The sequence below is a fragment of the Silene latifolia genome, chromosome 1 (assembly GCF_048544455.1).
Source record: "Silene latifolia isolate original U9 population chromosome 1, ASM4854445v1, whole genome shotgun sequence".
Classification (NCBI taxonomy): domain Eukaryota; kingdom Viridiplantae; phylum Streptophyta; class Magnoliopsida; order Caryophyllales; family Caryophyllaceae; genus Silene; species Silene latifolia.
In genome coordinates this window covers 6,556,322-6,571,491 of record NC_133526.1, presented here as the reverse complement: position 1 = coordinate 6,571,491, position 15,170 = coordinate 6,556,322, and the positions used below count along the sequence as shown (strand labels likewise).

Here is a 15,170-nt window from a genome sequence, read left to right as displayed (position 1 = left end):
GGTTCTTTAAGGGTGTTAATTTTCACATTACACATTTTACTCATTGCAGTACATTTTTGACCGTTTTACCCTTCTCACTTACTTTCCCTATTGTATTGCATTTGAAAAAATAAAAAAAGGTCTAACTCAAATCCATAAGCAGTGCGGTCATCTCCTCCCCTTCCAACTCCACTAAACACCCCACCCCTAGCCAACCACATTCCCTATCAGTGACAGTGGGTCAGTGACTATGCTCTCTTTTTTGTTCCGTAATCCCTAATTTTACAGTAACCCTAAATTTCTTCACAAAAGTCAATTTTTTTGTTGGTAATTCAGGCAAACGCGCAACTACATCAATTCATATCAATATTCCACAAGTTACCCCATTGCTTACTAATTACCAATTGATTGATTACTTTTCAATTTCCAATTCACTCTTTGAAATTGATTGAATCAATTGATGAAGTGTTGTATAATTGAAGAGGATATAATCCATTAATTTCTTCATAACTTGCATTTAGTAATTAAATAACCGTTTCACACACATTTTTTTGTATATAATTGATGAAATTTAGTTGATTTAGGGGATATAATTGTTGGAAAGACGTTAAATGGTTTCAGGATATTGAGAATTGAGTTATAAAGCTATTCTTATTCAAGGGTATGTAAATGGAAAATTTCGTGTAAAAAGTACTGTAATGAGTAAAAAATATACTGCGAAAATAAATTACGTTCTTTAATTAACATTAAACAAATGACTGTGAGAGAGGGAATACTCCATATAATTTATTCACAAATTAAACACTTAAAAATAATAAATTACTAGTTTGAATGCCCGTGCGTTGCAACGGGATAATTAACTTATTTATAATGCAAAAAAAAAAAACGTTATAAGGGTTTAATGTTCACATTTTATGTCTAATGATTTGCTTACATATTATTAAAATATTCTTTCAAAAAAATAAAAGATTAATATATACGTGGGTTAACTCTTATTTATAATCACCCCACCTTATATTAATCTTTCTATGTGGGACAATTATACTATTTATAAGTAATATTCACCAAACTTAGATTATTTTTCTGATATTGGACAATTCTACTATTTATAAGTACTATATATTCATCAAACCTGCATTGTTTTTCAATGTGGGGCAAATAACATACTCATAATTACACCATCTTTTTTGCATTTAGTTCAACATCCAACCAGATCCCGAATACCGAATACGGACAATTGCTACTCATTATATCTAATAGTTATATTTAAATTTAATACTATGATCAAGTACTCTTCATTAATAATGTTCCGACATTAACTTAGTTTGAATGCCTGTGAGTTGCAAAAAAAATAAAGGATTAACATATATACGTGGGTTAACTTATTTATAATCATATAATCACTCCGCCTTATACTAATATTTTGGTGTGGTACAATTCTACTATTTATAAGTAATATATTCACCAAACTTAGATTATTTTTCTGATGTGGGACAATTTTACTATTTATACGTAGTATATATTCATCAAACCTGCATTGTTTTTCAATGTGGGACAAATATCATACTCAGAATTACACCATTTTTTTTGCACTTAGTTCGACATCCAACCAAATCCCGAATACGGACAATTGCTACTCATTATATCTAATATTTATATTTAAATTTAATACTATGATCAAGTACTCTCCATTAATAATGTTCGACATTAACTTAGTTTGAGTGTGTGTGCGTTGCAACGGGGTAATTAACTTATTTATAATGCAAAAAAAAAAAACGGTATAAGGGTTTAATATTTATATTCTATGTGAGACTATGTCTAATGATATGTTTACATATTATTAAAATATCTCTTTCAAAAAAAATAAAGGATTAATATATACGTGGGTTAACTTATTTATAATCATATAATCACTCTACCTTATACTAATCTTTTGGTGTGGTACAATTCTACTATTTATAAGTAATATATTCACCAAACTTGGATTATTTTTCTGATATGGGACAATTCTACTATTTATACGTAGTATATATTCATCAAGCCTGCATTATTTTTCAATGTGCGGGACAAATATCATACTCAAAGTTACACCATTTTTTTGGCACTTAATTCGACATCCAACCAGATCCTGAATACCGAATACGGACAATTGCTACTCATTTATCTAATAGTTATATTTAAATTTAATAATATGATCAGGTACTCTCCATTAATTTTTGTATTTGTTTTTCTTCAATTTTTTTTATCATAATTGAGATACGGAAATTTCCCGTGGTACCCCTTAATTTTGTCAGATTTTCCATGTTACCCTTACTTTTAAGAATCTGCCTATGGTACCCTTGAGGTTCCATTTTTTTGCCCATGGTACCCCCTAATGTAAAGGTTGTTAAATGGACGTTAAGTTTGATAGCGTGACAATAAAATAAAAATTAAAAAATAATACCACTTTTATTGTTTTATTGGTACGGATTTCTCTCTCTTCTAAATGAAAATTTAATTAACTACTATATCATTATAATATTGGAAATTTCTCATGGTAACCTTGAACTTTGATAGATTACACATGGTACCCCTAATTTTAAGTTTCTACAAATGGTACCCATGTGTTCACCTTTTTCTTTCCCAGATTACCACTTGAATACAAAAAAAGAAATATAGAGTATATATTATATATAATAACTAAAAGATTTTCCAAAGATTAACTTAGGTTAGAGATCATTATTCTAGAGACAGTAATACAAACTATTTTAAGAGCTCTCTTTGACAATACTTAAGAGAATCAAAAAAATTTGGGTTATGACTTCTATTTATAATAATAAGATCACTCTACCTTATGGTAATCTTCCGCTGTGGGACAATTCTAATATTTATACATAGTATATTCACCAAACTTACATTATTTTTCAATGTAGGACAAATAACATACTAAATACACCATTTTTTTTGCACCTACTTTGACATCAACCCGATTTAATAATGAGAAATTACAATAAAATCTACAATCTAATGATAACATTTTTTTGTCACAATCTAATTATATAATTTTCATACGATACTTTTTTGTCAAATGAAATATAAAGTTTTTATATCAAAATTATAAACATCACTTTAATATAATATAGAAAATGTATATATATGAGACAGTTCTATTATTTATACATAATATATTCACCACACCTACATTATTTTTCAATGTGGACATATAACATACTAAAAAGTACATATTTTTTATATCAAAAAAATTTGGGTTCCCTCCCTCCAATTACCAAACCCCACTACAATATTTTACCTTATTTTAATTCTCCTCCTTAATTTAGTGCCTCCCATGAATAGAGAGGTTTATGTAGAATATGAGGGAGTATTAGATTTTTCATGCCCGGGCGTTGCCCGGATAATTTCGAATGTAAATACATAATACTTCGCATTTATCATAACGTTTGTGAAGCATATGTATAAACAAAATTTTTGAGTTTGTCACCAAGGAAAATTCAAGACCAACGTTGTTAACACAAACATCGTTCATATATAAGCTTAATAAGATGAGTTCATTCCTGTCTTATCGTTAAAAGGGGTCAAGCATCATTTGCTTCTACATATAAGATCATTTCTAGGCCAATGCACTACAAGAATAACACGGCATAGTGACGGAACAATAGGGACGGATGAAAATCCCGTCACAAAATACGGGTTTGCAACGGACTTGTGACGGATTTGTGACGGACTAGTATTTGTGACGGACTAGCCGTCACATAACGTCACAAGAATTTGGCGGGTTGACAAAAACAAAGGCGCCAAAGTCTGTGACGGGTGATCCGTCACAAAAAAGGAACTTGTGACGGATATTCCGTCACAAAAAATCAAAAAAAGCGGGTTTGCAACGGAATTTGTGACGGCTAGTCCGTCACAAATTTTGTGACGGATATTCCGTCACAAAAATTCAAAAAAAGCGGGTTTGCAACGGATATTTGTGACGGCTAGTCCGTCACAAATTTTCTTTAACTGACACACGTCACTTCTTCCAGAGGGAATCTAAAAAGTACGCACGTGACGGAATAATTAAAACTTGTGACGGATATTCCGTCACAAAAATTCAAAAAATGCGGGTTTGCAACGGAATTTGTCACGGCTAGTCCGTCACAAGTTTTTTTTCCTGATAAAACAAAGTCGCGCCCCCCTTTACCTTTCTTATTTCCCCCAAATCAATTTCCCTAATTATTTACCCCAAAACATCGACCACCACCATTGTTCACCACATCAACCACCGTCACTTGTCAAGACTGTCGCTGCCGCCACCGCCACCTATTCCCGCTGCCACCGCAATCAACTACCACCATTTTCAGTTTTAGTTAATTAGGTAATCTTTTCTTACTAATTATCTTTTTAAATTACTAATTATTATTTAAATAATTAACCACATGACTCTAGGATAGTAGCCATTGTTGTTGTTGATGTAGTTATTGTTTATGTTGTTATAGTTGATGTTGTGTGTATTATTGTTGTTGATATTGTTAAAGTTAATATTTTAGTAGAATATTAGAAATTGGTTAAAAATGTAAGTTAGAAATTGTTATGTTTGTTAAAAATGTAAGTTAGAAATTAGAGCAAAATTAGAGAGAAATGACAAAAAGAAATAAAATGAAGGAATTACAAGAAGTGGAAGAATAAAGGCAGAAGAGGAAAAAGAATCTGGAATTTGGCAGTACAAAACACAGTGACACAAACTAGAAGAGAGGAGGTAGGGGAAGGGGGTGTTGATGAATGAATGATTGATTGATACAATTAACAAATAAAAAGAAAATTACCTTCTATTATAGGTTACAAACAAGTAAAGGCTCATTTTAAGAAGAGTTGTTACAAAGGTGAGATCATTCTTGGATTAGTTAAAGCTGGGACTATTTTGGGAAGAGTAGACAAAGGTGGGATTATTCTTATCAATTATTCCAAGTTAATATATTAGTAAAATGTTGTAAATTGGTCAAAAATGTTGTAAATTGGTTAAAAATATAAGTTAGAAATTAGTAGTATAGTAGTAGAATATAAATTGTAAGTTAGAAATTTGTTTTAAATGTAAGTTAGATATGATTATAAACTAATGTCAAATGATGGAAATTGGTTTAAAATGTCATTTACAAATTGTTATGCTAGTTAGAAATTAGAAGAATATAAATTGTAAGTTAGATATTGGTTTAAAAATTAGTAGCCATTGTTTTTATTGTTGATGTTCAAATAATTGTTTGTTTTGATGTTGATCGACCTAGTAACCCGTTCAAGAATTTCTCATTAGGAGCAATTCTTGAATAGTCCCCGTTTTGGGACTGTCTTTGTACGTTTCAAGTCACTTAGGTAGTAAACACGACCTAGTAACTCGGTTTCTTCTTACTCACCTAGTTTGCTTTCTCGAGTCACAATGGAAAATTCACAATTGCGACAGCAAATCGGTAGGATGGAAGGAGAGATGATGACCCAAAAGCACAAAGGAGATAGCATGGAGGCGTTCTTGTTCGAGAAGTATGGATGGACTCCCCCTCCCCCCCCCCTACGTGCTCAGGTGGTCCGCCTCCATTTCATAGAGACGATTTCACGGATGACGGTCATCCATTTGGTAGTCAGCACGTTACCCCGATTAGGTAAACTCTTAGTTTCTTAACTAAAAATCAAATCTTGAACCTTGGTAGATTTGATGAAGTTTATGTAAACCACTAACTTAATTATGTTAGATTTTATTTATAAAAGACAACCTTTAACTTTATGATTCGGTGTTGGTGTTAGTTAAAACGTATTGTTGATTGGTTCCCGCTTTGCGGTCGACTTGACATAGATTCCCGCTTTGCGGTCGACGGGATTGTGTGGTATATTGCAGGTTTTACTGAAACAATGCTACGTACATTGTGGCCAGCAAAGAAACCCGCTGTTTTTTTAAAAATGTTTGTTTCGGTTTGTGACGGATTATCATTCACAAACCGTCACAAAAATTCTGATTTGCAACGGAAAATCCGTCACAAAAATTCTTTTTTGCAACGGAAAGTCCGTCACAAAAGTCCAATTTGCGACGGAAAGTCCGTCACAAACATTCTTTTTTGCAACGGAAAGTCCGTCACAAAAGTCCAATTTGCGACGGAAAGTCCGTCACAAAAATTCTTTTTTGCAACGGAAAGTCCGTCACAAAAGTCCAATTTGCGACGGAAAGTCCGTCACAAGAAGAGTCATTTGTGACGGATTAGCCGTCACATACTAATATTTTGTGACGGAGTACACGTGTCACTGTTGGTAAACTATGTGACGGATTATCCGTCACAAATCCGTCACAGATGGATTTGTGACGGATTATCCGTCACAAACCCGCTTTTTATGACCATATATAGTGACGACGGTTTGTGACGGGTAATCCGTCACAAACCCGCTTTTTGTGACGGGAAATGCTATATAGTGACGGATTCGTCCGTCACTTTTCCGTGTTATCCTTGTAGTGATGTATGGTAGAATGATTTTGAACTCTCAATCAGTATATATGCCAAAAATTTTAAGTTGTTATGTGCCCAAAACTTATTTGTGAGTAGATTCATAATCTCCTAGAAGTTTTTCATATCTACCTCTATGCATTATATGAATAAGCACAATTGTTTAAGCCTAACTTTGATGTTGTCCTTTCAGTTTTATGATCTTATTGTCAACACGCTAACTTTATCCAAGTCTATTAAAGTTATTGATTAAAATTTTTTATTGATAAAGAACATATTAATGTTAGTCACTTTAGTCATTGGTTCAAAAACTAACACAAATAGGATAATTACAAAATTTCATTTAAGACTGTCTTAAGCTCAAGACAACCTATTTTTATGTAATGTGGCTCATTCAGTTTTAGCTAAAACCACTTTGTTAGTCATAATCATCCTACTGTAATAATAAGTGGGGTCAAAGCTAACCACAAAATCCATCCCACTATCCCCTCCCCCTCCTCTATATAAACCGTGTATCACTACCCTATCATTTCTCTGTCGCTATTATTTCTTCACTAAAATTTCTTCCAACATATAACTTTTGTTCAAGGATGGCGTTGAGCACCTTTCGCCGCTCTTGGATGTCTTCTCCTCCAGGTTTGGCTTCTTTTTCTTTTTTCACTACTTTTTTTAAAAACTTTTCTATGTTTAAATGGTTTATTAACGATCCCGTGATTTTCACGGGCACCAAAACTAGTTACATCTAAAAATTACCGTGTTGTAGCACGGAATCTATACTAGTTTGACAATTAATCAAACTAATACAGTTTATCTCTATTTTGAAAAGGGTAGAAAATTTGCATATATAATTCCAAGGAAATATTTTGTTAGCCTTATTATGTAAATTGATGTTATAAAATTAATTAGGAGATAAATATTGTTTGATAGTAAATATAGATAGATAGTCAACACTAATTAATTAGGAAATAAATATTATCCAGCAAAATATCACTTAGGCGGGAAATTTAAGTGGGAGAATTTGGAGATGTGTTAATCTTTTACTCCCTCCTATTCTACATAACCGTCCCATTGTGAAAACGGCACAAGAATTAAGAAAGTGAGTTTAGATCACACAAAACGGACAATGGGACAGTTATGTGAATAGACGGAAATGGAATTGAATTTGGACCACACAACACTTACCAAAAATAGACAATGGGACAGTTACCCGACTAGACGGAAATGGACAATGGGACGATTATCTGGAATAGGAGGGAGTAGTATATAGGGGATTAAGTGTTTGGATTCGAACTTTATAATAATAACTAGTTTTATTACCCGTGAAATTCACGAGACTAGCTATGTTGTCGATGGTGTCGTGCAAACCCAAATTTGCGATCGCACTGGACCTTAAGGACAAAATAGACTCGTAAGAAAAAAAATTATTAATCAATATGTATATATTTATTGTTATGTAAATGACCACAATTTATTAAACTTTTGCCCACGATTATTAGTATTTTGTCACGGATATTGCTACGTTTGTTAGTATTTTGCAACGATTATTGTTATTATTGTTTTCTTTTTTTTTCTTTTTTTATTATACTCCATCCGTCTCAGTCATTTTTCTACCTTTTATAATTATTTTATTAAAAACAGTTGATTTATGTAATTAATTCAACCTAAAATAAAAATTTCAAATATAAATTTTTATATTTTTATTCGCGAGCTATAACTCAAGGTAGATTGAATGGTTAACATTGTTTTGAAAGAATACGGCGAGAACTATAAACGCTGAAAAATAAAATAAATGATGATTTTGTCAGTAAAATTTATTCTAACAAGAAAAATCCCAAAATTTTATTAGTATTTGTTTTGATGTTTAATGACTTTTAAAATGAAAAGCCAAATTTGAAGATTGTGTTACTACAAAATAGTTTATACATGGCACACGTGGTTTGCGGTTACCTGTCATCCTAAAGGATGTCTTACATGGCACACGTGGTTTGCAGGGTATTGCATGTGTCCGGGGGGATTCAACCCCTCGTCACAAAAAAAAAAAAATAGTTTATACGCGGTTTCTTAGATATAGATATTAAAAAATTTAACAATTATACTATTGGTGTTTAATTCCGTTTAGAATTTAATTATGAAATTTACTAGTTGTATTGTTTTGTAGGTCGAAAAGAGATGCTTAAACACTTCTACTGCGAATAAGATTATCGGTTTTACTTAAATCTGTTTTGTTAATTTTGTTTTAACAAATATTGTTATTATTATATCATTATATCCACTAAAGGTGTAATATAAATATGAAGTAATGACATCGATAATACAATTAATTAAATAAGATGTAATACTATATTTACATTAAACTTATCTTGTCAATATTTGTAATTTTCTTATTTTGAGACAAGATAAGTGTCAACAATGGTCAAACTCATTTTGTTAGATAGAGAGAACACAATCAAAATAAAAAGAGGTATCATGGATAAAACTTACATGGATAAAACTTGAATGAATTGGGTGACTTACATGGATAAAACTTGAATGAATTAATCATGGTATGTCTTTTTTATGAAGTCATGGTTTGTCTCTTTGATAAAAATGGTGATTAATTGCATGTGAATAATGTGATGCATGACTGGTTGAGGTCATTTGCTTGGTTCACGGATCCCTCTTCTAATCTGGTGGTTCTTCCAAAATCACTTGAGAAAGTATGAAAAGTAAGCAAAAAAAGCACCAATACCCAGGTGACGAGTTTTATGCAATTTAAGCGATACAAATTTCCCTTTTCATATCGGGGAGCCAAGATTTTCTATTAGGGCAGCGGAAAAGTTTAGAGTGTGCGAACAAATTTAACTAAAAAATTTCGGGCTTCTCACTTTCCAGCGGGGGCTGCTAGATACACAGACACCATATATGAAACATATAATTGCGAATAAAAACCTTCTAAAATCCCATTATTTACACACTGTCTATACTATTAATTGTTTCATCTTCGCATTCTGCAAGAACTTGTGCAACTGATTCCATTGTTGGTCTCTTATTTCTATCTTCTTCCACACAAGAAAATCCTACCTTAATCATTAAAGCTACTTGTTTTCTACTAAACTTCCCTTCTAATCTCGGGTCCGCGAAGTCCCCTACCCATGAATCTTCCTCTCTTTCAATCTCCCCTTTAGCCAGTCTCACAAAATTTGCAAGTTCCGATACAGCTTCCGAACCAACATCACTGTCCACCATCCAATTCGACAGTCGAATTCCTTTTACAAGCTCTAGGATTACTACACCATAACTGTAGACATCGACCTTGGCTGTAATCGGAAGGTTCATTGCCCATTCAGGAGCCATATAACCTTTTGTACCTCTAATTCGGGTCAATTCAGATGATCCTTGACCCTGGCCACCTCTCTGGCATAGCTTGGCTAACCCGAAATCTGAAATTTTTGGTTCAAAATCCTTGTCTAGGAGTATATTTTCAGGCTTTACGTCACAGTGGATAACCCATTCTAGACACTCGTGGTGAAGGTAGGCCAAGCCTTTAGCAGTGCCTAGCGCGATTTTGAATCTCTCTTTCCACCCGAGAGCGCCATTGTCGGGGAACAAGTGTTTGTCCAAAGACCCGTTTTCTATGTACTCGTAAACCAAGAGTCTGTGCTTCCCTTCTGAACAGAAACCCCACATTCTCGCTAAGTTCATATGGTTGATCCTACCGATTGTGCTTACTTCGGCCCAAAATTCTTCCTCTCCTTGAAAAACATCTCCTAATTTTTTCACAGCGACAATCCTATCGTCATCTGATAGCACACCCTTGTAAACAGCTCCGAACCCTCCAACACCAAGAACTTCCTTGAATTTGTCAGTTGCCCTCTTAAGCTCGCGGTAGCTAAAGCTCCGAAATTGACTAGAGATAGCACGATACCCGTCTTCCATTGAGGAAGAGGTGCCATGCTTCCGGAAAAGAAACCACCACCCTGCAACAAAAACGACAACTTCCAATATCCCAATAGCCAGAACAAATGAGTACGGATAAACCCATTTAATCCTTTGATTACTTACATCATATGAACCGGGAAGAAGTACGAGTTTACCCTCCGAATTACTACAAACAGGATGAGACCCATTGAGGACAACATTGTCCAATGGCTCTGCACTATTCGGAACCCTTAAATATAGGGTACCTGGGAAATCAACAGACCTGTACCCATTAAAAAGGGAACTTTTTGTGTAACAAGTCCCTTGACCAATGAGTCTATAACTAAATCCTTGACAACGGCAATCTGTCAAGCAAATTTGTCTGCAAGCTTCGAAAGAAACAGGTTTGCTGTAGTTGAGATCAAAACCATAATAATCAACATGGCTCAACTCGACAAAATGAGAATCTGAACAACTTCTGTTAAATTTAGGTTTACACCCTTTACTCCAATCGCTCGAATCAGTTGGTTCGTAATTTGGGGGACATGAGCATCTTGGTTCTGGACTATATTCACAAATCCCATTTCTACCACAAATACCATGGACATCACATTGACCCGAAATGGCTTGCCATGTTATATCCCACATTCCAGATGAATCATTCAAACTATAAACTCTCAAATTCCCATCATAGTCTAAAGTCAACCTTCTATTTATCCCTGTACCCACATCAGTTGTTGTAAACTGCATTTGATCACTGGAATTAAATCGACCCGTCCTATCAAAAGACGCGATTCTACTACTATTATAATTTGTTCTCCCATTAGCAAACACATTAACCGAGTTAATATTCGGCCAATAAATGCTAGTAATTTCAGGACCATCATACAGCAGTCTCAGCACATTATCACTATCGAAAAAGAAATTAAAATACCCGGAACCAAAATTTTTCGAACCAATGTTAGAGACCAATGTTTTCTTCTTAGTTATAAGTTGAGTAGGAAGCAAAGTATCAGTAGGAAAATCAAAACTTTGCCATAAAATATTATCCTTTATACCTTTGATCACGAAATTCCCTGAATTGAGCAGCTCCGCTTTATCAACATGAGCTGAAGTAGTATTAGTTTCCCAGGTAATTGACCCATCAAAGTCAGTCAAGACCATTGAACCATCTTTCCTTAGAGTAAGCCTCGACTTGCGGCGGTTAACTGGGTTGTCCCGGTTAGCCGTCCAGATAACAGTTTTCAGGTTCGAGTTAGTGTACCAAATTGAAAACCAGTATGCATTTGCTCCAAAGGAATAGAACCCACAAGTGAATGTATTGTCAGGAGAAGTAAGAAAGTTTGATTTTGAAGTGCTTTCGGCTGTTAATGAAGAGCCTCGAGCGAGAGTGTTTCCTGCTAAAACTGAAGTTATAGAAGATAGGAAAACGAACACGAAGGTGAAATGCTGGTTTTTCATGGTTAAACAGGATTCAGAAATTGTTTTGAGCACATTTTGGTTGTTTTTATAGAATGGGAGGGTATGTTGCCATGTTTGACTTGCTACAGGATGGAGACTAATAAAATGCAAGTTGTAGCGTGAAAGAGGACTTATAATAGAAACAGCAGACATCAGATTATAGTTTAATATGTCCACTGAGAATTTTTTATGATGCATGTTTGGTTTGTTTCAACTGTCTCCATTGAAACGTCACAGCAGGGTTTGGCAGTCTGAATACCATAGGAGAATGGATAAAAACCATTTGATTGCATACACAGAAAAATGGAAGTGGCAAGTGGGCCATTGGGGTGGCAAGCCCCAACACGGCTGACCCATTTTAGCACGCACCAGCACGGCACGGCGAGTCACGGGCCATGCTTGGGCCGAAGTATAATAAAAAAAGACTGTACCTAACCCAGGCACGTTACGCCTTGGCACACTCAAAATACAAAGAAAAAAGGGTAAAGTGGAGGGCCGAAGCACGGCACGGCATGGGTCGTGGGCCGTGCCCAGGCCGCCATTTCCATTTCACCGACACGGCACGACACGATGCCCATTTTCAAGGTGGATGGCCCGGGCATGACTACTCCTCAGGCTTAAAGACAGCCAGGCTCTTAGACCTTAAAATGCCTTGCCTATCATTTAATATGTTAATGTAGTTTCGAAGGCTAAAGCGATCCGAGTTAGCCTTAAGTGGAAAATTTAGTGGACGAATACCTTTTCGATGTTGGGCCAAACACTGAATTTTGTGATTATTTAGTTGAAAAATACTTTGGGCCAAACGCATAGTTCCCAGATGAAATCTGGATGCTACTTAACCAGCTACTGGTTGCTAAAATTTTAACAAATTTGTAAAGGACAAGCATTTTGAGCAGGCAACAAACCATAATTCAATATTTACAAATGATTTATTTGCTCGAAAAAAAATAATGCAAGGTAAAGAGCGATGCAATCCTGACCTACTTGGTAAAAAGGGTTATTCTACGGTGTACCCTCGAGTTTTTCGGTTTTCTATGTTGTATCCCTACATTTTTGAAATTCTATGGTGTACCCCTGAATTCTATACACTAGTCTATACCATGACCTTAATTATTGTCTTTGCTAACTTAACTTCTTAATTGACCTATTAAACCATCTATTTATCATTTCAATTACTCGATAACCTACCCATTTACTTATTAGTTTGCCGAATTACCCATTAACCCACCAAATACAATACGAATCTAACTAAAAATTGATCAAATCTCCATTATTGTATCATGAATCATAACAGATGTTTTTAATAGTAGCTTGTGCTTATCAAAAGTTGTTTATGATGCTTCTCATATAGGATGGTGATACAACATTAATGAGTCCCAATAAAGGTCAAAGTATGGTTGTTCGATAGTGATAAAGTTAATTGAGAGTTCAACGAGGTCATGATGGAGAAATAAGTAAAAAGTTTAGGGGTATAATGTAGAATATAAAAAAAGGAGGGGTATAACACATACCTAGCTCCACAAACTTTGCCAGTTCCTCAGCAAGCCCTACTTCGCTGAGAAATTCCCTCTTGATCTCCGCAGTTACATCCTCAAGTGCTTGGGAGGTAACACTTAACAGCATCAAGACCTTCACGAAAGTCAGGACTACTGTCCATCTTGTTTATGCTACCTTTGAACTTCAAAATATCTGGTGAGGGACTTCCATCAGCGGAGGATACTGCCTGAGTATGGCAAATGTGCAGTGCTTGCTTCCATACCACAAGAACAACTAGCTGAATGGAAAATGCTTCAAGATGCCTAGCGGCTTCAATCTACAAATAAGCAAACACAAACATCTTCAAGGAAACAATATACTTCACTCCTGACATCAACTTCCTCATCGACCTTCACCTTCTTGGCAGCATCAGCAGGGGTAACAGCATCAACCTCCTCCCTCCAACTTCCTCTTCTGCTTCTTCTCCTCCTCCTCAACAGCAACCTCTCCATCTGCCTTCACAGGCTCAGCTGAAGAAGCCTCCATGTTAGCAATCACAGCAACACCACCAGTAGGCAAAACCAAATTCCTCGTCCACTCACTCGGAGTCTTCTCATTCAGCTTCCCATGCTTATCAAACTTCCCCTCCAAAATCAACTTTTTCTTCCTGGGATAAGTATCTCTATCCATAATAACCCTCTTAATCTTCGCCACAACCCCGTGATCACAACTCGTCATCTCAGCAATCCCAAGCGCAATCGCCCCCCCTTTAGTAATCATTAGCACAACCACCTCACCAACCTCAACATCATTCTCAAACCTCAACAACCCCAGAATCATCAACTTAGCACCATAACAAATAGCATTCACAACCGAATCCTTAACAACTAACCTCTTATAACTCGTCAGCAACACCTCCAAGAACGGCATAATAACCCGCCTCAAATAACTCTCACCCTATAATTATCATACATCCATTGCGCATCCATAACATCAAGCATTGTCACCATTCATCCCCGATCACACCCGTCTCAAGTCCTGCATATGCCCACCAATACCGAGCAAAACCCTAAATAAACACACAATGTCCTCAATATCATACTCCAACAACTTACGCATGTTGCGATTTCACTAAACGGGTCGCACGTTCAATACAAAGTTACAAACAATCAAATTACCGGTTACTTTCGGGTCATAGTGGTTACAAACAATCAATTTACCCGTTTTCTAAACCCTAAGAATTCGATTAATCCAGGCGATAACCTTGTGAGACGAGGGATTCGCAGGTTTATCAAGGTTAAGAACATCATACCTTATATATACACTCCGTTAATGGCCGCTTCAATGGCGAAAACCCAGAAGGTAGAGGAGTGTAATGACCGGTACGGACGTTATTACGATTGTAATTCTTCAGTAGAATCGGCCATTCGGAAGTGTCAGTAGGTGGAGTGATTTGTGACGGTTTGATTAGGAAATCGACGGTTTCAGTATCGACGGTTTCATCATCGGTGTCGTTTTGATTGGATTTGGTCATCTTCTTTTGTCTGCAGTTCTGCACCACAATACCACAATCTCACCTCGCCTTGGCATTGGGCCGTGCTGGGCCGACCCGCGTGCTGGCCCATTGTTATCCCAAAATGGCCCGGCCCAGGCACAAATATTGGGCTGCTGTGCCGTGCCGTGCCTGGCCCATTCACCCAACCCCCGCCGCAGCCCGCTCTTGGCACGCTCAGTTTCGTGCTCGGGCCGTGCTTGGCCCATAGGCTAATCGTGTCTGGCACGTGGACCGGCCCAATGCCTTAATATTTTTTTTGGGTTATGCTCATTCATATACATGATTTACTCGATCATGGACATAAATGACCATTATACCCTTGTCATTTCTACCCCTCAATCTCC

The 15,170-nt window shown here is 35.9% G+C and overlaps 1 protein-coding gene and 1 pseudogene across 2 annotated transcripts; both read right to left on the bottom strand.

The window, feature by feature from the left end:
- Positions 1-9,177: 9,177 nt before the first annotated feature.
- On the bottom strand, positions 9,178-13,420 carry LOC141595287 (putative receptor protein kinase ZmPK1). Of its 2 annotated transcripts, none has more exons than XM_074415254.1 (2): positions 13,307-13,420; positions 9,178-11,734 (listed from the first exon to the last, which is right to left on the bottom strand). In XM_074415254.1, the coding sequence occupies exons 1-2, from the start codon at positions 13,416-13,418 to the stop codon at positions 9,384-9,386; spliced, it is 2,463 nt and encodes an 820-aa protein (XP_074271355.1). In that variant the 5' UTR covers positions 13,419-13,420; the 3' UTR covers positions 9,178-9,383. The 2 variants fall into 2 exon arrangements, with proteins under 2 accessions (XP_074271355.1, XP_074271358.1); XM_074415257.1 differs by having other exon boundaries at positions 9,178-11,731.
- A 183-nt stretch (positions 13,421-13,603) lies between these two features.
- Positions 13,604-14,390, bottom strand: LOC141595296 (H/ACA ribonucleoprotein complex subunit 4-like; annotated as a pseudogene).
- Between the last annotated feature and the right edge of the window lie 780 nt (positions 14,391-15,170).

Bases quoted from the DNA above. Each gene is read 5' to 3' on its own strand.
- LOC141595287 (XM_074415254.1), bottom strand. From the start codon at position 13,418: ATGCTGTTAAGTGTTACCTCCCAAGCACTTGAGGATGTAACTGCGGAG. The intron at 11,735-13,306 runs GTATGTGTTATA...CTTCAGTTTTAG, and splicing joins GGCAAAGTTTGTGGAGCTAG to CAGGAAACACTCTCGCTCGA.